The sequence below is a fragment of the Babylonia areolata genome, chromosome 24 (assembly GCF_041734735.1).
Source record: "Babylonia areolata isolate BAREFJ2019XMU chromosome 24, ASM4173473v1, whole genome shotgun sequence".
Classification (NCBI taxonomy): domain Eukaryota; kingdom Metazoa; phylum Mollusca; class Gastropoda; order Neogastropoda; family Buccinidae; genus Babylonia; species Babylonia areolata.
This window is the reverse complement of record NC_134899.1, coordinates 49,551,347-49,576,127: the sequence shown is the minus strand read 5'-3', so window position 1 is coordinate 49,576,127 and position 24,781 is coordinate 49,551,347. Positions and strand designations below refer to the sequence as shown.

Here is a 24,781-nt window from a genome sequence, read left to right as displayed (position 1 = left end):
AAATTTTTTTCCTAAAATTACGTTTAACTAACATACTTACCGTGACCCACTAGTGCAAACTCCGGCAGAGAGTCCGATTCCTGTCCTGTGCAAACGACTATCCACCTATGCGAAGAAAACGAAAGTAGCTACGGCCGATAACCTCCCAGAAGTAGATTACCTCCCCTCTGCATCCCTGACTAGCTTCCTCTTTTTCCAACAGCCATCTTGACTTCTGATCCTGTGCTCTTCATACGGCTAATCATTTTCATATTTCTGTCGGTTATCAATTCTTTGATATTCATGTTTTGTGTCTGACGAAGACTTGTATCAGGTCACAAACTTATGGCGCAATCGCAATCATAAGGGCCCTCTACCTCGGGTTCTCTCAACAACAGGTACAAATTTGTAGAAAACATTATTCAAATGCACAACACTGTCACAAAGTATATGATTATTCTGCGTATTATAAATCAAGACCAACATACTGTTTGTATATTCATCATACATTATTTTTCATACTGTGTTTCACTGTGCTTGAATGATTCTTGTACCTGTGTGAAACAAAGTCAAAGACTACTGGTTGATTGCTCTATTATACAACACCTGTCTTATAATTCACATTCCCCCCCACCCCCCTCATACGCAAACTTAATAGATGTGTTATATCTACCCATGAAATTAATAAACAATGTGGCCAGGAGATCAAATGATTAACAAATAGTAAAGAGTGGTAACTCTCTCCATTCACAAGGTACACAACTTCAAGTCAACCTATATATCTAGCCATCAAAAATGTGAATAAAAAAAAAAAACAGCAGCCATCTTGACTCCTGATCCTGTGCTCTTCATATGGCTAATTTTTTTTTCGTATTTCTGTCGGTCTATCAATTCTGTGATATTCATGTTTTGTGTCTGACGAAGACTTGTATCAAAAAAAAAAATAATAATAATAATTCAACAATTTTTTTTTCATTCCTCAACCTTAAGTCATTATAAAAGAAATAAGGAATAATAATAATAAAATCAATCACTGTATATTCCTCATTTACAATACACAATTATTTTTCCTTGTTAAAAAAGTTATCACAAATACAATTTCTTATTCATACTGAATTTAACACAATGGTTAAGCTTTTAACAATCAAATAATTTTACACACAGGTTAATGTTTTCCTTAATTAACTCAACAACGTCTGGTCGGCTGCCGATTTCCGATGCTATTCCGCTCACTTGAAAGCGTGTCAGACACATTGTTACAACAGATTTTGATCTTTTTTTAACGTTACCGATCTTACTTTAAGGGCGATAACTCACAATTTCCAGATAACTCAGACACTTTTCCTTCCCTTAGGCCATTGTTTGTTCGTTCTGGAGTAGTTTTCTTAGTTCGTGAACCGGACAACCCGAAATCACAACATCATATGGTTTTCAACATGGCGGCACCAAAGCGAAACCGATTCGTGCGGAACATAAGAATGGCTCAAGCACTCGAATTGACTCATGAAACCGGGTCTGATGAAGATGCTGTTGTTGGATTGTTCGACAATGCAGGTGACGAAATTTCGGACTCTGATTCCGACTATACTCCTGATAAAATCGACGACGAAGTGGCGGACACTGACGATGACGAAGGCAGAATGACCCGTCAGCAAAACTTGACACCAACACGTGTGCTTGTTGCAGTGGCTGATTCTCCAACTCATCGAGAAGAATCCGAGGAGATGGAAATAGATGAGGGCAATCTGTGCATTGTGTAAAAAAAAAAAGTGTATGTGTGGTGTTTTTTCCTATGAGTGTACAGTCCGGCAAATGGTTTCAGTGTGTTTCAAGACTGCAAGCAGCAATCAGTTTTTTGGGGGGTTTTCCAATATATTCTAATCAAATATGTTTTTTTATGCAGCATGCATATATAGTATCATAAGCACATCAAACCAAGAGTACAGGAGTGTGACTGAACCAGTGTAGGAGGATTCAGAGCATGAAGAAGTGGATTACCTGTGTTTAAATTTTTTTTGTGTTTTCCTGCCAATGTGCACCATATTGGATTACCTATATCATCAAAACCATGTGGTTCATTCACTTAAGGTAAGCATTTTTAGTAAATTCATTGTTAAATCTGTCCACTGGTATGTGTTTTATGTTTGTAGGGTGAGTGGTTGATTTTTTGTGATTTTTTAAAAACTGCTTAAAATAGTGCGATTTGAGAGGGAAACCCGGTCATTTTGACTGTGGCTAGAGTGAGTTAACCCTTTCGCTGCTGACACATTTTTCAGGTGTGTGCTGAGAAAATGTCCAGACAAAACAGGAAAAAAATCATGATTATCTTCGTTCATTTAAACCTCCCTATTAAAGATAATACCATCAATAAAAAGTATCTGTCACCATACTGCATTCCTGAAACACATCAGGAAAAAAAGTATTCACAGTAGTATTTCTCCTTTCTTGAACTGTCTTCTTTTTCTATACCATCAAGGCTCACACAAAATACAATCTTAACAGAATGCTACACACACAGGTGCTTACTGTTCATTTCCTGTGCCATTCAGGTTCACTGAAAAATCAATCACAGTGGTAATTGTTCTGCATAAGTTAGACCTCACTGAAAAGTCTGTCACTGTACAAATCATTCTGCTTACATTAGACCTCACTGAAAAGTCAATCACTGTGCAAATAAATTTGCTTACATTAGACTTCAATGAAAAGTCGTCACTGTGCAAATCATTCTGCTTACGTTACACTTCAATGAAAAGTCATCACAGTGGGATATTGTTCAACATCAGACCCATCAACATTTGTTAGGAAGCAGCATACCTGAGCAGGAAAGTTGGGGAAAGAATTCACACACATACCAGCAGGCAGGCAGCCAGGCACACACACACACGCACACACACACGCACACACACACACACACACTCACACACACACACACTCACACACACACTCACACACACACACACAGTATAAGGAGGACGCCTGGCAGAGCATCCCCTCCCTGCCCACCTGCAGAGGGCTGAGGAAGGTGGACTTGGACGCCATGCCCACCAGGGTGCCGTTGCTGTTCAGCTGGGCCGGGTGCATCACGCTCACCCCCCCAAACGTCTCCTCTGTCAGGGGGTCCGTCTCCGTGGCAACGTCGCTCGTCATCTTCTTGCGGGTGGTGACTCGTTCCAGCGAGTGGCCGCACAGGGTGCACTGGGACATTTTGCCTCCTCCAGCCATTTTCTGGGCACAGACACAAACCCATGTCAACATGATTTTTTTTTTCTTTTAAGAATGAAATGTGAAAAGTTTCTTTCTTCACAGAGCTTTTGGTTCTTACGCTGTGGGTTCTCATACCAGCAGCATAATTTCATCCAAGATTTTATAGAATGAAAGCCTAGGAGATGTATTTTTTCTGACAATCTTATCACTTTGCTTGTTGAACTAGAGAAGCAAAGCATTCCGTGATTCATGTGTGATTCCTATCAAAATGATAAATAACTTCAAAAATCATCATTCATTTAAAAAAAAAAAACACCAACAGCAAAGAAACAAGGACACAACTGAAGATGAAGTAACCTCCAGCAGAGTCTGTGCCAGCAGACTGGTTCTCATCGGCGTTTGACTCCACTGTAGTCTTTTGTGTTGTGCTGCATTGTATTGTAATGTATTGCATTGCATTGCATTCCATTGTACTGCATTGTATTGTATTGATTGGATTGGATTGGATTGGATTGCCTTGTATTGTACTACTTTTTGTCACACAAGATTTCTCAATGTGATTCTGGTTGCTCTCCCCGAGGAGAGAGTGTCAACCAATTTGTCTTTCCCTCTTCTGTCTGTATGTGTGTTTGTTTCACTGTCAAAGTCCATTTTTCTGCACATTTTTCTCTGGGATAACCTTTTCGTCGCCATGGGTTCTTTCATGACTGCCAAGTACATGCTGCACACAGGATCTCTGTTTATCATCTCATCTGAATGACTAGCACGCAGACCACCACTAAAGGTTGCTGTAAGGAGGAGTAAAAATCCTTATCTATATATGGGAATCCAACAAGTGCACACTCGCTTCTTAGTCACGTGCATTATCACTAAGCTACTGCTCCACAATGGTTTAAATGGAGACACCATGGAGTTAACAGCTGGGGGGGGGGGGGGGGGTAAAACTGATGCAAACTCTGCTGACAGGCTGTGAACAATGTGCAGTGGTTAGTTGGAAGGTAGGCAGGCAGGAGTGTCTGTATGTGTGTGTGTGTGTGTGTGTGTGTGTGTGTGTTTGAGTGTGTGTCCATGACTGCATCTGTGTGCATGTTGGATTTTTTTCTGTATATATTTATGCACATGTGTGCATGTTAACGTGCATCTGAGTGCGTGTATTTTTTCTTTTTTCACCCTATGTAATTTAACCACAGGCACTTTTTGCGTTGTACAGGTTTAGTCATCACTGGTAAACATTCAAACAAACACCATCTTACTCCCCCCCCACCCCCAAGAGCATGTGCACACACACACACACACACACACACACACACACACACAGAGAATCAAGAAACAACATCAAACTCACCCCCCTCTGCATGAGGTCACGATACTCCAGGTTAGCCAGACTGGACAGACGTCGCAGCATGTTCGTCAGACGTTCCACGTCCCCCACGATGCTAGATGGCGCCAGTGCAGCTCCTCCCATCGCCTGCCACTTGGGGCGCCAGTCGTACTCAAGGCGGATGTGGGAGGTCTTGCCCAGCATCAGCGACAGTTTGGCCAGCGTCACCAGCTTGGAGGACTGCTGTGTGAAGCCCTTGGTGGCCGTCTCAACGAGGCGCCGCATGTCTGTTGCCCGCTCCTCCTTCCGCCAGTCCCGCGACCTGTCCTTCAACTGGGGGGAGGTGTCGGGGGAGGGGGCGGGGTCGGCGGGGTGATGCTCCTCACTGTCGCAGGTACAGTTGGTGGCGGTGGCCCACGATGCCTCCAAGGTGCTGCAGTCCCCAGAGTCTTCCTTGGCGGCAGGAGGGGAGAAGAGCGGGGCGTCGGGGAACATGGCGTTCTCGTCCTCGCAGGGCGGCTGGGGCATCTGCACCACGGGGTCCGACAGCTTGGGGAGCAGGTTGATCTTCACGCTGCTCTTCACCGGCTTGGGGTGGTCCACGACCACTGGTTTGTGCTCGGCCGGGCCGTGGCCATCGCCATCAGACAGAATGTCAATGGGAGGTTTGACATCGTCACCACCCTTCTTGGCCGACCGGCTCCGCTTCGGAGGGTCTGTTGCAACGTGGCCGTCACCGTCCGACAAGATGTCACCGCCCTGTTTGGCGTCCTCGCTGACTTTCTTGGCCGATCTGCTCCCTGCTGGAGGAGAGCCTAAAAGAAACATTCAAAACCCGACAACATGCTGTGAAAAAACAACAAACTTTACCTGATTTATTAACCCCTCGTGTGCCACAGTACATATAACGCACATGCATAGTGATGTTACTGGCATGACCAAAAGAAGAGAAATAACTCTGGAAGGCTGAAAATTCACCAATTTTCTTTGGAGTGGTGTACCTCCTGACCATTTTCTCAGTTTTAGGCTGATGTTTCTGGATACTGATCTATGACTTGAAACACCACTTTCTACAGTTTATGTTTCCTGGCGCTCGAACTGATACAGACCAGGTTTGGGTTGCATAAGCTATCTCAGAAGCAGCAAGTTCACTTAGTGTAAAGAATTTCCATGGCGTTAGAGCAGACTCAGAAAAATCCTTAACACTAAGCAAACTTAGCGCTGCCAAGATCCCTCACGCAACCCAGTCCTGATGCAGAATGTGAATGGCAGTGAAATTTTAAAACAAAACAAATGGTGATAAAATTTCTAATCAGAGAATAAAGATATGAATCCATAGCAGAAACCCATTGAAAGCCAAGCAGGCATCTTCTTAAGGACATTAACAAAAACATCCTTTTTAACTCGACCATGCCAAACTCGCTGGCATAGCACTAAATACCTAGCAGGTGAGAGATGAACATTTCAACTTATGCCCTCTTTCTCAGCAGTCAATAAACACAGTTAATACCTTCTCAGCAGTCAATAAACACAGTTAATACCTTCTCAGCAGTCAATAAACACAGTTAATACCTTCTCAGCAGTCAATAAACACAGTTAATACTTTCTCAGCAGTCAATAAACACAGTTAATACCTTCTCAGCAGTCAATAAACACAGTTAATACCTTCTCAGCAGTCAATAAACACAGTTAATACCTTCTCAGCAGTCAATAAACACAGTTAATACTTTCTCAGCAGTCAATAAACACAGTTAATACTTTCTCAGCAGTTAATAAACACAGTTTATATTCTGCTTCCTTGCTTTTCCCTCTTGATTACTTGCAGGTAGCAGATGAAATGTTGAACTCTCACCTGCTAAGTATTACACTTGCTCATATACCAGTTGGAATCCTGAAATACTGTGTACTTCTGAAAACTGCATTACCATTCAATAAATTGATCCATCATTTTTGCCCTCTTCTTTTCAGGACAAGAACCTTTTCTTTAAGACTGTGTACATCTCAAAGCTACAACTGAATAAGAAATGTTCGAACTTTTTTTTCGAACAAGCATCAGTATCTTTAAAGTACAACAAGTGTAACTGATTTCATGAAGTTTACGTGACATGTACAACAATCATTTGGTTTTGCTTTTGACTTTCAACTGTGGGAGATTTTTCCAATCTTCCAAGTACAAGCTGACCTGCTAGTGCCATGATTCCCATCATTAGTATACACATGCAGACAATCAAATACAGATCACATAACTCAAGTCAGTGTTAACTGGGTTATGGAAACGGGTACATACCCAGCATGAACACCCCTAAAAATGGAGTAGCAGGGTAAAAATGGTCATGCGCATAAAAGCCCACTTGTAGATACAAGTGAACATACGAGTTGTAGCACATAAAAGCCGAAAGACAATGAATTCTACATACTGAGAACATTGTCGCAGTAACTGGAGAAGGTGATGAGGTCCACGCTGGTGGCCCTCTGAGCAGCCAAGGTCACAGGTTCCAGGGTGTAGGTGTGATGGGGGAACACCACCAACTCATCCCTGTCATCTGTTTCACCAAGGTTGCTTCGCTGACACCACGGGTCAAGGTCACATCAACGCTGATACCACTCTTGTCAACACCATATTCTAAATGTGACTCATTTTACGTGAAACAGGAATGCTGTATCCAAATGAGCAGAGCTTTTGACATGCATGTGTGTGTTGAGTGTGTGAAATGTGTGTGTGTGTGTGTGTGTGTGTGTGTGCGTGTGTGTTGTGTGTGTGTGAGTGTGTGTGTGAGTGTGTGGGTGTGTGTGTGTGTGTGTGTGTGAGTGAGTGAATGAGTGAGTGAGAGTGAGAGAGAGAGTAAATCTCAAGTCTGAGGCATTATCTTAAATATGTTTGCATGTTTGTATTAATCATTTACAGTTGCTGATCATATTTTTTCACACAAAGGAGCAGAAGTCCCAGCTTTACCAGCAGACCACATGATCTGTTTTACAAAAGAGACCTGTACCAGATACAGCTGAGAGCTTTATGAAAGACAGACCCATAGCACTGTGCCTACAGGTATCCTTTTTTTTAATTGTTCCTCTTACAGTTTCTTAACAATGCAAACACACTGAGATCTGTGTATTCAATTTGTAGGTGCCAGATCAACTACCTTCACAACCACCAAGAGATGGACCCAAAGAGAGATGGACCCAAAGATTTCAAGATGCACCAAGAAAGATGCATGACACAGACAACAAAATAAATAAAAGACACACATTTTTAACACACACAAAGACACAAAAACCTAAACATCAGGCACACATTTTTTTACATACACCAGCACAAAATATTACACATCAACACACATTTCTTACACATGCAGAAAAAAACCCATAATTATCAATACTCATTTCTCCCACAAACAAGCACAAATACTACACATCAGCATACATTTCTTACTTACACAGGTAGAAAAAAAACTAAACATCAACACACATTTCTTCCACAACAGACACATAATACTACACATCAACACACATTTATTACACACACATGCAAAAACATTTAAATTTAACACACATTTCTTATATACACAGGCACACACTACACATGAACACATACTTCTTACACACACAGGCACAAAAACCTAAACATCGAAGTCCGAAGTCAAGGACCAATTCTATCATCCCTCCCTCCTCTCCCCCTCCCTTCCCCCATCAACCCCCCTTACAAGTTCTAAGTTCCTCCTACAGTGAACAAAGGATACCAGACGGTCATTCGACCCCTTCCATTTTTTCTTCAGGTGTTCCATCAGACAGGCCAGACTGCGGTTCACAGACACCTGGAAGCGAACCCGGGGATTGTGGGACAGGTTGTGCACCTTGAGCCAGGCGGCCGATGAGCGAGGTGTCAGCTCCACCGTCACTTGCTGAGGCATGTCCGACACAAACTCCTCTTTGGAATCTGTTAGGACAACGCAGCTATGTATACATAATTCTAAATCTGCACATCAATCAGTCGTCTCAAAATAAGTTTGCATCACACCTAAGCGTCTTTTAATAAAAGTCTGTATACTTTGCAGATGTCTGCAGATTAAAGTCTGCATGAGACAATGTTGTATATACATAAAAATCTGCATAACACACAGGCATGTAAAACTAAAAGTCTGCATAACACATATATTGTCTACAATTAACAAATAAGATTATGTACAACACACAGGCATCTACACATCTATGCATTTCACAAAGGTGTCAAAACAAAAACTGCTTAACACATGGGCGTCTACAAACAGAAGTCTACAGAACACACATGTATCTATAAATAAAAGTCTGCAAAACGCAGACATCTATAAATCTGCATAACACTCAGGCAATTGTTGGTTGTGGATACCATGTGCAATCATCTTTAATCTACGTAAAATATTTATCCTTTGAATATGTAACAAAAGCTTTAGGAATCTACAAAAAAAGTTCATACAAGACTTTATCTTTACGTACTGAACTTTAAAAAAACAAAATTTTAGGCTCTTCATCTTCAGAGCCTGTAATAACAAGCTCAGTCTTCTATAACTCTGTAGTGGACCCAACTTGAACACCGCTCAGCTTCTTCCACTGAGAACACAACACTCACTCACCTTCAATATTGTTCAGCTTCTTCAGAGCGTTACACACTGGTGTGCGAAGAACACGCCTGCACGTAATTACAAAACTACTTCAAAACCTGGAGCTGCTGCACCATTTACCTATCAGAAAACCACAGCAATATCATTCCCCTCTTCTGAAACTTGAAAAACAACGGTTGTCCAAGAGCAATCTTTCTTTTGGGTTCTGGTCACTTCCCTCCACAAAGACACTGATAAGATTCAGAGTATATATTTTTTTTATTTTTTTTTTTTATAATAATTTAGAAATGTGTGGATAAACACAGCACAGATCAATAGTCAACAGAGTATATCACTGCAGTACAAAGCAGGAAGGGTAATAAGGAAGTGGAATGCAATACATTAAAGCATATCAACTTCAATGACTTTCATTACAGTTTTTAAATAAAGCATATCATTTTCATTGAGTTTTTGTGGAGTGATGGCCTAGAGGAAACATGTCCACCTAGGAAGCCAGAGAATCTGAGCGCAGCGGTTCGAATCATGGCTCAACCACCGATATTTTCTCCACCTCCACTAGACCTTGAGTGGTGGTCTGGATGCTAGTCATTCCGATGAGACGATAAACCAAGGTCCCATGTGCAGCATGCACTTAGTACACATAAAAGAACCCACGGCAACAAAAGGGTTATTCCTGGTAAAATTCTGTAGAAAAAGCCACTTCGATAGGAAAAACAAATAAAACTACAACAGGAAAATACAAAAAAAAGGGTGGCGCTGTAGTGTAGCGACGCGCTCTCCCTGGGGAGAGCAGCCCGAATTTCACACACCAACAGTCAATTCAAAATATTTTTGCTTATCATCAAAAATGACATTTTTTTCAAACACGTTGTGTGCTGAAACATGATAATTCTTCTTGAATAGGTGAACAAAACAGTTTACATCAATTTACAAATTACTGCTGTAATATCCAGGCAAATTTTAGGTGGTTTCTAAACTAAGTTTCAATCCATTCCTATCTTTTCACAACTTCAGTTTGCACCACAAAATCTGCAGATGCTTATGGAACAAAAAAACCAACATGAAGGTAAGATGGTAGACAAAAGCAAGACATTTTTGCAAGCCTATTCTATTAACTTCATACTCCATGCTTTAACCCCTTGACTCCTGCTGATAAGCATGCTCGTCAGTGAAGAAACTTCATGTCATTAAGACAAGACAGAGCTTACAGGCCAGGTTGCAAATCCACATTCTCTATCTGGATTTCCTCATCTTTGGATTGCATTACTTTTGATCAGCAAAATCAACCGTCTCATTCACAAAAAGAAATAACTGTACTTCAAACTTATGCCACACACTGATCACACTTCACCAACGTTCAGCAATCAAGGGGTTAACATTCCCCGTGCAGTAAATCAGCTGATTGTACAGAAACTGAGAAAGGGTAGTCCATCAACAATTTTCTTTTGTTTTTCACCATCAAACACAGGATTTGTTTTATCACTGTCTTAAAAATACGGAAATGAATCGGCAAACCGGATGACATTCAACTGAGATTCTGATAACCCAGCAGTGACCACACACAACTTTGAAAAATACATTTTTAGAACAATCGGGAGCAACTGCATACCTGCAGATCAATACAGCACAAACAATACAATACAGATCAACGTGTTCACATAAACACCATCACTCACAGTTTTTTCCTGATTTTCTTGCCATATGCGTTCGGTTCTCTCACTTTGCTGACCCTGTTTCCAAACACACCGCAGAATTAAACACCAACTTTTTACACAGCAAATGAATGCTTTATAAACCTAAAAGGGCAACAATATATGATTACATATAATCCTTATTCAACTAGTGGAAAAAACAAACAAGATACTCTCCTGGAACAGGAACAGAGTAGCAATGGAAACGGAAACTGGGGATTAAAAAATCATTTCCAAAAAATGTCGCTCCCATTCTATCACCCAAGCCCAGGATTATAATCCTATGAAAACAGTGTCGACAATGAAATTGATTCACAATGATCTTTGTTTTACCATGTCACAGTTTCAGTTTCAGTTTCAGTAGCTCAAGGAGGCGTCACTGCGTTCGGACAAATCCATATACTCTACACCACATCTACCAAGCAGATGCCTGACCAGCAGCGTAACCCAACGCACTTAGTCAGGCCTTGATAATTTTTTTTTTTTTTTTTTAATAATAAAAATAAATAAATACCTAAAAAAAGAACTACTACTAATAATAATAATATGTATAAGGCGCAAAAACTTGATGAAGTCAACTATAAGCGTACAAAAAATAATAATAATAAAATAAATAAATAAATATATAAATAACTAAATAAATAATAATCATATAATTTTTTTTATAAATAATAATAATAAAAATAATAATAATAATAATGATAAAATAAATACCATGTCACAACTGTTGCTTAACTGATTGCTGTGGGAACAGCACATCATTACAACTTATGTGGTCTTGTTTATCTGGTTTTGGTGGTGGCCTATGTGTTTGTTGGAAAGTATGAATGTTCAAAACAATCATTCTTCAGTCTGTTTTGTTTCATGAAATTCGAATGCATGTGACTTTTATTTGTCCACAGTTTTAAACTTGATAAATGGATCCACAAATTCTGGCTGCATAGGTTACAAGGTTCTCACTTTGATTCTCACATTTCTGCATGCAAATATGATTCCATTGGTGTTGAAGTTGGGGAATGATTAATGAAAGATATACTCTACAAATTTTACTTTGGTTTTGATGACTCTCTCTCTCTCTCTCTCTCTCTCTCTCTCTCTCACACTTTTTTATGATGAAAAACTGCAATGGAGAAACACTCAACAGAAATGACTCAGTCCGAAATGACATGTAATAAATGCACAAAAATTTCTAAAAAGCAACTTACCCCTTGACAATTAACTCATTCAGGTGTTCAACGGCTCGTTCATCCATACCTGTAAGGTGAGAAAAGAGTTAAAGTTGCGCTGTGTTATGTGGTGTGGTGCTGTGCTGTGCTGTTTACATACTGTCACAATATATTTCTCTGTGTGAAAATTAGGCTGTTCTCTGACTCTCTGGGCAGAGCATATTGCCACAGTGCACAACCATGCATCTATGTTTTCTTTGCTCTGCCTGCATGTTTGTTTTACTATCAATGAAATGGCTGTGATGCCAATTCCTTAGACATACCAAGAAGTAAAAAGATACTCATCAAATGCAGATTTTCAACAGCAAAGCAACAGTTTCTGAAGATCAGTATCAGTATCAGTAGCTCAAGGAGGCGTCACTGCATTCAGTCAAATCCATATATGCTACACCACATCTGCCAAGCAGATGCCTGACCAGCAACGTAACCCAACGCGCTTAGTCAGGCCTTGAGAAAAAATAAAATAATAAAATAAAATAAAATATCAAAAATAAAAAATGAGTAAATAAATAAATAAAATAAATAAATAAAAAATAATAGATAAATACATAAAAATACTACTACTAATAATAATAATATTTTTAAGTTTCTGAAAAACACTGTTAAACTGCAAAGTGTTTGAGGTTGCAACACATGCTATATCTATAATACTTTCAACCCAAGTCCGGCCTACAGCTACATCACTGTCTTTGTACTGTCAGCGTGACAACTACCCTGGCTCTCTGTGACAGTGCTTCTGTTCTGTTTAGTTCATGGAGAAAATCTACAAACAAACTTTAGCAGAAAAAAAAAATTGTAACCAAAAAGAAAGAGACAGATCTACAGCTAGCAATTCAGGGTTTGCCTTCCACAATCAGTCACTCCTATTCAACAACAACATAACTGATAAAGGTCCACCTCTTCTCGGACTTCAGATGAAAATTTCATCACACACAAATAAGCGACAAAAACAAAACAAAAAAAAAAGCAATTGACATACTTACGTTTGAAAACTTTCCTTATAGCATAGTAGTTCACCAAGCCATAGATTTCTTGAGCTTCTTTCTTCACATCTGGAACAGAACCACAACAAATTTCAGCACGCACTTGAGTCTCCAAAAATCTGCCACTACTTTTAAGTACATCTTCTCAATACAACATAGCTCTAAATTAGTTATTCATTAACTAGACCTGCAAGCAGCACCACATACTGGTTCAGAATGGCTACAGCAGCTGGCCTTAATCAGTAGACTTGTCACAAAAGTGCACAGAACAAAAGTCACTGTGCTTTTGAGAGGACACTGTTTGCATGTATCACTGTGTATATGATACCAGCACTTCGTACTTCATCATAGCTCAGACCTTCAACTGCTCACCAACAGTTAAACAACAATGTCATGAAAAACAGAGTGGACATGCATGCTGACAATATTCTTCTTGTTTGGGGTTTCCTTCTTCTTGTTTCTGGTTTTTTTTCAGCTTTTGAAGTTATCACACTCCTTCCCATTCACATGTCTTGATTTTCTATCTGATAATGCTCAGCAGACTGGGGGTTTTTCTATCTGATAATGCTGAACAGACTGGTTTTTTCTATCTGACAATGCTCAGCAGACCGTTTTTTTCTATCTGATAATGCTGAGCAGACTAGCTTTTTTTCTCTCTGCTCAGCAGACTGGGTTATTTTCTATCTGATAATGCTGAGCAGACTGGGGTTTTTTCTATCTGATAATGCTGAGCAGACTAGCTTTTTTTCTCTCTGATAATGCTGAGCACTCTGATAATGCTGAGCAGACTGGGTTTTTTTCTATCTGATAATGCTGAGCACTCTGATAATGCTGAGCAGACTTCTTCTTTTTTATCTGATAATGGTTAGCAGATTGGGGTTTTTTTCTTTGATAATACTGAGCAGACTGGGGTTTTTTCTGTTTGATAATGCTGAGCAGATTATTTTTTTCTATCTGGTAATGCTGAGCAGACTGGGCTTTTTCTATCTGATAAAGCTGAGCACTCTGATAATGCTGAGCAGACTGGCTTTTTTTCTATCTGATAATGCTCAGCAGACTAGGTTTTTTTCAAACTAGGTTTTTTTTCTATCTGATAATGCTGAGCAAACTGGTTTTTTCTATCTGATAATGCTGAGCAGACTGGTTTTTCTATCTGATAATGCTCAGCAGACTGGGGGGGGGGGGGGGGGGGGTTTGGTTGGGTTTTTTTTTTTTTTAATCTGATAATGCTGAGCAGACTGGGTTTTTTCTATCTGATAATGCTGATCAGACTTTTTTTGTTGTTGTTGTTTTTTATTGTTTGGGAAAAATCAAGTCCACAATATGTAGCTTACTGTTGCCCATGTCCACATGCTTGGAGATCTTCTGCCACATTCGATAGTACAAATGCCGCACTTGCTCCTTCGTCTTGATCAGAGCCGTTTCGATTCCTCGCTTTTTGCTCCGAAACACCAACAGATTGTGAATGGCATCAAAGTCTTTGCCATGCTAAAAGGAAAAAACAAAATAAAATAAAACATTCATGTGGATCCTCATAAATGATAATGTCTGTATCGGTGCATATGAGCGTGCATGGCAGTGTGTGTGTGTGTGTGTGTGTGTGTGTGTGTGTCTGTGTGTGTGAGTGTGTTTTTACTTCATCCCGCATATCATCATGCTGAACATGTCATAACATGACTAACATTATACACAGAAGCTTAACGAGTCTTCAGCTGACTTTTGTATTACCATTTCCTGTTGCACGGACACAACTGCCAATCAATAAATCAATCACAGTTAATGTCAAAAAAGTTGGTCTGCTTAACAAGATTTTTGTTTGGGTCAAAAGTTCACAATGTGCTGTCATAAAATTCTAGTCATCTGTCTGTTTTTGTGAGTGTGAGAGTGTGTGAGTGCAAGCAAAATTCCTTACTAATTTGTGCTCACAGATCTGGGCATGTGTGTACATGTGTGTGTGTGTGTGTGTGTGTGTGTGTGGGTGTGTGTGTGTGTGCATGTGCGCACGCCACCACTTGTGTACATACATGTTTCTTTATGTGTGTCCATGCATGTGTGTGTGTGTGGGGGGGGGAGGGTTTGAATAAATGAGAGCACTCCCAATGAATCATTTTAGTGTACTTCAACAAAACCTGTATCAATGACACTGATGACAATGTCTGTGAAATGTAAGCAATTATAATCATATATATCTAACTGTACAACTTCCATTAGTCCAATTCTAGTACCAGATCAATACTGGCTGCTAGTGGAAGTTAAACAGTATTTGACAATGAGGAAAAGAAATTTCGGTTTTGTGTAAGGGATAGAGGTGAGGAAGTGGTGATGTGTTTGCGGACACTGCAATCACTTGACACTAATACTAATATTAATAATAACAAGAATAATACTGATAATGATAATAACAAATGCATCATTTTTATCACTGAAATCTTGTGCAGACACAAATCAAAGTGCTTTCACACCCAACTTTGACATGCATGCTTAACTCTGAAACAAAGGAAGGAAAGACAAAACTTAAAAATACATGTACACAGGCTAAAGAAACTATGGATAGAAAGAGGGAGGACAAGATCAATTACTTTGGAAAAAAGGTTGGTTTAAAGCCAGACTTGAAAAAGTCTGATTCTGATCAAATCCTCTCTCAAATGCTGATCTCAAAAGACTGGGCAGACTGATGCACCATATATGTACTTTATAATTTCAACAGCTGCAAAGCACAAAAAGTCCCACTCATGGCATCTAAATATCTAACATCTCCAACAGACTGGTCAAGTTAGAAACAAACTGCGTCACTATGACGCACCACTGTGGCCTCTGTGTTCATGTGCATCATTTACACACACACACATGCATTATGTGTAACAATCATTCTACCAGAGATTTACAAGTTGACTAAATTAATATGGCTCAACTATTAATATCCAGAAACAAATGATTCTTTGTGAAATGAGACAACCACCCCAATGAAAAAAAACAACAAAAAAAACCAATAAAACACCTTTATGAATGATACACCCAACTCACCTCAAACAAGCCTTCAAAAAAAGCATCTTGCTCAAACTTGCTCCACAAATCCCAAGACCGCCTTTTCCGTCCACGCTTCCGTCGTATAGGGGTGGAGCTTTTGCCCACACTGGATCTGGAGCTGGGGTGCCCTGCAACAGATCATTATCATTATTACCATCATTATCATCATCATTATCTAATATTATCATCATTGATACTAAAAAAAAAAAAAAAGCACCTATCTTCAGTCTGAGACAATGCTCTAAGCACTTTACTAAAACAGTCATTTGCACAACAGGCTCCCCATGTGGGTAGAGCTGACTGACAACTGTCTTTAGGTGCTCAGTGTTGTTTCCTATGTCACTCATCCACTCAGACAGCTTCATTTACACATACACAAACACATGTATATATTTGATCCTATTCATCTGTCAATGAAGAGGACACTGAATACCAGGGCTTCTGATAAAGCATCTACATGCATCCCTGACACTTTCAAATGGAAAACAGACACTGCACAATCACCGATCAGGTCCCTGGGACATTCTCAATATTTCTAGAACGAACTCTTCAAATGACAGAAAATTATATACTGGAACTTCAGGCTGATGCTAGGATTGTCAAAGAGTCATTTCCCATCACAACTTCTTGGTCCAAAAACCCCGACGATTATGACTAGAATATATGCCTGCCTTTGCAATTGGGTAGCAACGCACACTTTATTTGTATGCTGTGTGCAGCATTTGGGTCTTAAAAGTTTAACCTTCACCAGTTGAGTCACCCTCATAGGTCTGGGACACCCTGTAATTATGGCCAGAGTCCTTGGTACTTCCAAGATTTTTTTTTTTTAACTTATCACAATCGCTGCGATACCCACTCACCTATATCAGGAGAGTTCCAAGTCTACAATAGTTATTCATTATCTCTGCCTGCAAGTAGTTCAATGTGTTGGCTTAAATTCAATCTGAGGGTCTGGATTTAATCCCCATATCCACACCTGGCAGATAAAGTGTTGGGGTCATTTGTTCTGTTCGCCAGTGTAAATAGATATATGCAAACCTCCTAGTGCCTTAACCTTCTTCATGCGCATAAATGCAGATCAGTATCAAATATTCTGTTATTCATGTCAGCATTTGGTGGGTCATCGAAACCTAAACATACCCGAAATGCCAGCCTTTAAAAACAGATTATTACTTACTGCCTAAGAAGAAAGTCCAAGCCAACTCATTGAAGACAGTGTAAGAGAACTGCTGCCCATGAACACAGAAGACTAGACCTTGAGACAGGATGTCCTTCAACAATTATGACACTTGTGATGAACTCACTCCATGCCAAGAGTTTTTGCCCTTGCGAATCTCTGAAAACCCAGGGTTTGTATAGGATGGAAAAAAAATTCTCAAAAAAACAAATAAACACCCAGAGAATTCAAATTTAGTATGTGTATTCAGTGAATGTTGTTCCATATTTGTGCAAAAATATAAATTATTTACTCACCATCTTGTTGTTGATCACGGTATTCATTTTTTGTGTATTTTGTAGCGTTTTTGCACCCATCAGAAAGGTATACCAAGTGTCCTTGAACAGCTTACAAATGTTCCACATCACATCCTAACACTATATGAGGAACTGAAGACCTAATACATGCAATGAAGTATGAACAGATGGTGGAGAAAGTTGAAAATCACGCGCACAAAAGAAAATATTGTCTCTACATAAAAAAGGGAGTTCACTGCACACAAAACCTGATGTATTATCACTGACAACAGTCTTGTCTGGAGTGAAAAAGCTCATGGCAGGTGATGTTGAGTCCTGGGTACAGCTTCACACACAGTGGAACTCCACATTTTGGACACCAGTTGGCAGTTTGGTGTCTTGGTGTGTTGTGGCGCTTGAACAGGTCTTCACAGACCTTGCACTTGCAGTAGCTGGTCACTCATATCCACTCTCAGCCATGTTGGTGATGTAGTCTTGTACTGCAGCTGGCTTCTATCTTTCAGGACGGTGTCGTGTTGTCACACTGACCATGGTAGTTGGCAGCATGACTGTTGTCAGCACATGAACTGGTTTTTTGTCCTGCCACTTCAGCACAGCAACATGCCCTGTAACCATACACACACACACAAATGATCATGAGGTCTGACTCTTTCTTCTTACTGTTGTTTAAATTATTTGTTTGCTTATTCCCTTGTTTATTCTAAATATTTATGTGAATGGAAGCATAATGTAAGTTTTTTTACATGTAGTCAAAGAAAACCACTTTAGATTTTTTTTTTTTTTTACAATATTACAAACAATAATGACAGTATCATCAGTATTAGTACTATTACTGTCATTTCTACAGCACCTTGTTCTACAAATGAAGAAGTAAAACAGAAAATAAGTAAACATATGCATGCAATCACACACACACACACACACACACACACACAGAGTTGTACACCTGAGCATGTGACACTGTTTTCTTTCACACACACACACACACACACACACACACACATATATATATATATAATACATACACACTCACCATTTTCAGTCCAATCACTGGTAAAAACACCAGCAAAGTCGTCCATTTCCTCAGTGATTTCGTTGTCAGTGTCAGTCAGCTGGCACATGGTCAGGACTCGCTTTCCTCTCCACTGTAAACACCCTCTTCAGCGGCCAAATCTATTTCTAGTTCATCGGGATATGGTTCAAAATCACTGTCTGATGAACCAGCATTATCTCCTTCAACATCAGAGCCTTCAGTTTGGATCATTTCCAAAGTAGCTTCCACGCTGTGCTGCGTTTGACCTCTCCTACCGTGTCGAACACTTTGACGCGACGCCATCTTGCCAAACAACTTGCAGAGCTGACCAAGAGTATGCTTCGTTGTTGTCTGCTAATGAGCGTGTCACTGCACACACGCTGTGTGTGTGAATGAAAAGTTGGCCGGAGATAACTTAAGAATCAGTTCTGCTTTTGAGTTTCGTATACGACACATCACTCTAACACTTTTGAGTTTCGTATACGACACGTCACTCCAACACTTTTGAGTTTCGTATACGACACGTCACTCCAACAGCGCGACTTTTCAAAATCCAAATCCGCATATGCGGACATTGGCATCGAACGCTTTTTCCGACGATATCCGCAAATGCGGACAATGGCAGCGAGTGAGTTAAACAAAGCAGAATGCTGGGTACACTAGATATGGAATGATCAACAACTGTCAGCACTAACAACTGGAACTCCTATGGAATGATCAACAACTGTCAGCACTAACAACTGGAACTCCTATGGAATGATCAACAACTGTCACACACTAACAACTGGAACTCCTATGGAATGATCAACAACTGTCAGCACTAACAACTGGAACTCCTATGGAATGATCAACAACTGTCACACACTAACAACTGGAACTCCTATGGAATGATCAACAACTGTCAGCACTAACAATTGGAACTCCTATGGAATGATCAACAACTGTCAGCACTAAGAACTGGAACTGGGTGAAAAGTGTGCAGGTAAAACTAAATATTTTGAAACTGAATCCGAATGTGAGGTGACCTGCACTGGTAAATGCTTTGTTGCACTTTGGACACTTTTACACTCGGAAATGAATCTGACTTATCAGTTATCTGAGCATAATTTATCAGATGTCTCACAGAACTTTCAGTGAACACACCCACAAGTGAACATGGATACAGGGAGGTCTCTTACCCCAACAGCAAACTTCCATGCATAAGTGGATCTGGATAGAGAATGTCTGGCAATACTAAATCTAAATGCCCAAAACCTTGATGTAAATAACAGGTCATGTATCACTGGGGATCCCCTTCTTCAAATGACTGTTTTGTCTGTCATTTTTAAAAGGTTGAGGTTCATCAACACATTAAAATTTCAGCACAGATTTTTCATCAACAAATTAAAATTTCAACACAGATTTTTTGTTTGTTTTGTTTTGTTAGGAGTACTGATGATGACAACTTGATATAGTCTTTCTGTGCTGTATTTCGGTGCTTTTTAAAAGGTCAATTACAATCAACAAAATCAATTCTACACCCAACAACTTTTAATTGCCTCTTTGTGAAATGATCTCAGGGCCTCTGGTAAGTCAAAAACCTCATGGGTCTCTGGGATGCTTTCCTTCTTTTACTGTAATTCTAAGGGGTCCCAGACTACATTTGGTGGGTCACTCTGACACTCAGGTCGAACAGTCTCTGCTGCATTGTGACACACATGCAAAGGCTGGCAAATCTATACAAAACTTTCTAGGTTTGAGGGCCAAGAAGTTACCAAAGGAAACTTTTCTTTGCTGCAGATGATTCAAGCAACAGAATGAATTTCCAATACATGTACAATTTTCACTCTTTTTATGTGCTTGTTCTGTAAACAGAATGTGCCAAGGACCTGTTCCATGAACATGTATACAGTATGTCCACTCCATTTCAAAAGCATCAGGGATGCATACCTCTGCCTTACTAACTTAAGACGAATGGGAGAGCAGTAAAGTCTTGAATATAGACTAATTTGCAAGAATTTATGAATAAATTCTTTTACATAAAAGCTTTTTTGTTTACTGAAAATAGAACTGGTATTACACAGTGTTTCCTATAAAGATAAAATGTATGGGTCCCAGGGACCCTCTGAGTAATTATTTAGGAAATTTCCAGATCTTCTAAGGGTCCCCATGTTAAATCAAATACTATAAACAAAAATAAAAACAACAACACTGGGACAACACCATGTCAAGTTGAAGACTTTTTGCTCTCACTGGTCTCAGTCAGCCTCTTCTCCATTTCCACTGTACATGAACTATCTTTCCATCTCAGTGGGAACTGTCACTTATCTCATCCACACTATTAGTGTATTTGTGGTTCAAAGAGAATTATGAACTTCAGTCACTTGCTTTCACTCTAACAGCCTCTCTGCTGGTTCTAATTTGTCAAGAAAATGAAAAGCTAAAACTAAATATAAGCAAAATCATTTGACCCCATAAAGTAAATAACTACGCTTTTACAATGTCACTTGTTTTCATTTGTAACACTGGGTATCTGCTGTCTATGTCTGACAAAACCGATCCTGCTCTCACCCTTTCTCCCAAGTTTGACTAGAAAATCAAACAGTCTAGTCATTCGGATCAGAGAAGAAACCAAGGTCCCACATGCAGCACACTGAAAAAGAACCCATGGAAATGAGAGTGTCCTCTGGCAAAATTCTGTGAAGAAATCTGCTCTGATAGGTACACAAATATACATGTATGCATGCACTCCAGGACTGACTAAGTGCATTGAGTTATGCTGCTGGTCTGGCATCTGCCCAGTAGATCTGGTGTTGAAGGATTTGTCCGAATGCAGGGACACCTCATTGAGAAACTCACACTGAAATTAAACAGATAAATTCACTTCGGCAAATCATAAGTGAAGCAAAAATATATTCAGTTTTTTACTTCTTAAGTATGTCTGTGGTTTAATTTTACTTTGAACATACGCCATAAAAACTTCTATAACCACCAATAACATTATTCTTTTCTGTTACTTCCTTTCAGTGGTGCCAAAGTCTTGCAAGTCAGCCTTCCTCTTCCTGACTGATGTAGCTGCACATGCACTGTATGGTTTCTCTTGGTTGCTGCTTGCTTCAATTGCTGCCTGATAATACTTACCATAGTCTACATTTCTCGGTTCTTCAAGTAGTACATCTGCTGCTGAAGATATTCAGGTTTTGGGGCCTACAAGTACAAGCCACTTTAACGACATGTTCGTGGCCCTCAAATAAACTGGAAGATCAAAAGTTATCTGATGCAAGAGCAAGAAACAAGGTATGTGACTTCAAACACTTGGTATCATCTGCTCTACAGTGACAGTGTCAGTGATGAGTTGGCAGCCTTAAAGTCCCCCCCCGCCCCCCCCAAACCGCAGCAACTAAAAGTAAAACTTGTGAACATCGCGTGCCTCCTTGGGACATACAGCACTGAAAACTGGTGGACCTTTTCAGATTTTTGTGTGTAAAGGATGCATATAATAATAATAATAAATGTACTTATATAGCACTGAACCTTGTGCAGAGACAAATCAAAGCGCTTTTGCACCAGTCATTCACACACATGCATAACTCTAAAACTTGAAAAACTGAAGACAAGGAAGAGGCAGGGAAGGGAGGCTATTTTGGGAAGAAGTGGGTTTTAAGGCCAGGCTTGAAAGAACTGAGTGTGGAGAACTGACAAAGCGAAAGAGGAAGTTCATTCCAACTGCAAGGTCCAGAGACAGAGAAAGAACGGCAGCCAACAGTTGAGTGTCTGAATCTGGGTATGCGTAAACAGAGTGGATCTGAAGCCGATCATAGAGAGCGAGATGGAGTGCAGAGGTGAAAGCAGCCACAGAGATAGGAAGGGGTAGATTTGAGAATACATTTATAACATAGAGTGCTGATCTTGTACTTTATGGGAAACTGTCTACAGGAAATAAAGTCCACCAAAACATAGCACGAGTACTTTTTTGTGTGTCTTGTGGCAACTGACACTACAACTCAACACTGCACAAACACAGAAAACCCAGTCTGACAACAGTACTTGACACCCCTGTCCCCTATTTCTTTTCTTGGTTGTGGCCTCAAGCAAATGGTTATGTTCCCAATTGTTATGAATCTTCCATGGCTTTGAAACCATCTTCTGCATCCATGCATACGGGCACAATCAGGCATAGGCATCAACCATTCTCTGCCCCCACCCCTCCCTCATTTCTCCTTCCTCCCCTCTCCCCTTAGCACTCCTCTCCCAATCCACCTTCTCTCCCACACTCATTCTAAGATTAAACTACAGTTAGATTTAATGGGCAAGCCAACACAACCAAATATGTTCCAGATTTTTACTTATCAGTTTACCTGTGCTGCCAACACCTTGGCCTGTTGAGCTGGACTGCTTGTTCTGAGCCGCTTCCAAAGCCGCGGTGAAGCATCGTCCCTTTTTTGTCTGCTTGATCACACGGCCACTGGAGGACACTCGCTCACACCCATCACCAGTTGATGCCACTGTCGCCGTTCCATCTCTCCCGTCTTCCACCGACGAAACCATCGATGACGATGACTGTGTGGCCCCTTCTGCTTTTCTCTCGCTCTTCGACTGCGATGTTTTCTTATCGGTCTGCGTCTGCAAGCCGCAGCTTTCCGCCTTCGCCAGGCCAGCAGCATCGCTGCTGTATTTATCTACTCCTTCGTCCGTTCCTGTAGCGATCCTACAGCGAGAAACAAATTTTTATGCAAGATAAGAAACAATCTGCAAATGTTTAAACTGAAGAGAATCACAACAAAACAAAACGTGAGACGGTTTGGTGAGCTTAGCACTGCAACAAATTTCACTTCTCATTAGACGAGGTAAATTCAACATGGCTGCCGATGTACACAATCACAAACAAATTATTGACATTTTCAAATTACACGTGTCACTGCAGCCCCTCCGCAACTTCAGGGGTATATTAAAGACAGATCTTTGTCCCCACAAATATGCGAAGTCTCAAGATAAAAACTCGGCATCGTATTGTTATCCACAAATCAAACTACAAACGAATCAACATGGCGGGCTGTTCGACCCGAACAAGCTTGACAGCCCTGAAAGCGGAATATTACCTGTTCTTTTCCCTTTCCTTTCCATCTTGTTCATCCAAAGACAGCTTTCTTCGTTTAGGTTGAGGCATGCGTTTAATTTTCTTGCCAATGAGACAGCATTAGTTGTCTACATTCGGTGAAAACTTAGTCCAACATAACACGGTTTGTTCTTGAAGCCAGACAGTGCATACTGGGGGTGACGTGAGTTTTCCAGGCCGCACCTAACGATAATTGTATCAAAACATTGTTAGAACTACAGTTTGTGAACGAAAGGTTACACAGGGCAAATACAAAAATCAAGTATAATATTAACATCAAACTGACAGTAAAATAACATATGTTCAGTATGTTACAATTTTGATGTTTTTTTTTACAGTCAAACTTGTAATACAAGACCGTCCCTGACAATCAGGATATTTCGAACACTTTTTTTTTAAACTGATTTTTTTTATGAGAAAATGGCACAAACAAAAAAATCACATTCACAATGGTTTGAAGGAGCCAACTCTGATTCGTTCCTATGCATCAGTTCTTAACTTTTTTTTTCGTAAAGTTTACTTAATATTTTTTAAAGAAATCAGCAACAGACATGGACCAGTCTTCAAGACTGATGCACGCTGTCAATTATTGTCCAACGTATCTGAATTTAATACAGTTAACTTTAATTATATTTATTTTCAACAGATACAGAATACATGTGGTCACGAAGTGTTTCTTCTGTATGAAATGGCCCTGCTGATGTTTTAAACAAAACAAAACAAATAATGATGACAAAGAAGATAAATCGGTGCACAATGGTACGTTCAGCAGCACCACAGTCTGGTAACCATGTGTTCGATCAGGGCATATGATGCTAATTTTATTGTGATCGTTTTTAATATGGCAACAACAACAAAATCGCTTTTTTTCTGCCTTACTAGCAGTACAGCGGACACACTCGTGCGCAACAGTTTCATTCCACCAGTCATAATGAACTGTTTACCCCCCTATTTACAATGGAACTATCAGGCTTTGGGGGCCTCAGAATATACGCTTGTCATGGGAACTAACGTGAAAAACTGTTTAATTACTAAGTGTTTGTTTTGCTGTTGAAGAAAACAAAGTAGAAAACAGCTGTGTGTTCAAAACAAGCAGGCAACACGGATCCTTTTCAGTTCGAGCGTCAGCTGAAAGGGAGGCGGAGTAAACAAGA

The 24,781-nt window shown here is 40.1% G+C and overlaps 1 protein-coding gene across 1 annotated transcript in view; it reads right to left on the bottom strand.

Moving 5' to 3' along the window:
* The window catches only part of LOC143298537 (uncharacterized), a 47,961-nt gene extending 24,196 nt beyond the window's left edge, over window positions 1-23,765 (bottom strand). The window contains exons 1-12 of the mRNA XM_076611399.1: window positions 23,611-23,765; window positions 22,870-23,219; window positions 16,024-16,154; window positions 14,334-14,487; window positions 13,000-13,068; window positions 11,996-12,044; window positions 10,776-10,829; window positions 9,112-9,167; window positions 8,242-8,438; window positions 6,922-7,069; window positions 4,529-5,319; window positions 2,983-3,204 (exon numbers count right to left, since the gene is read on the bottom strand). Coding sequence (XP_076467514.1) covers window positions 2,983-3,204; window positions 4,529-5,319; window positions 6,922-7,069; window positions 8,242-8,438; window positions 9,112-9,167; window positions 10,776-10,829; window positions 11,996-12,044; window positions 13,000-13,068; window positions 14,334-14,487; window positions 16,024-16,154; window positions 22,870-23,219; window positions 23,611-23,678 — 2,289 coding nt within the window. The 5' untranslated portion in view covers window positions 23,679-23,765. The remainder of the gene's footprint in view (window positions 1-2,982; window positions 3,205-4,528; window positions 5,320-6,921; window positions 7,070-8,241; window positions 8,439-9,111; window positions 9,168-10,775; window positions 10,830-11,995; window positions 12,045-12,999; window positions 13,069-14,333; window positions 14,488-16,023; window positions 16,155-22,869; window positions 23,220-23,610) is intronic.
* Between the last annotated feature and the right edge of the window lie 1,016 nt (window positions 23,766-24,781).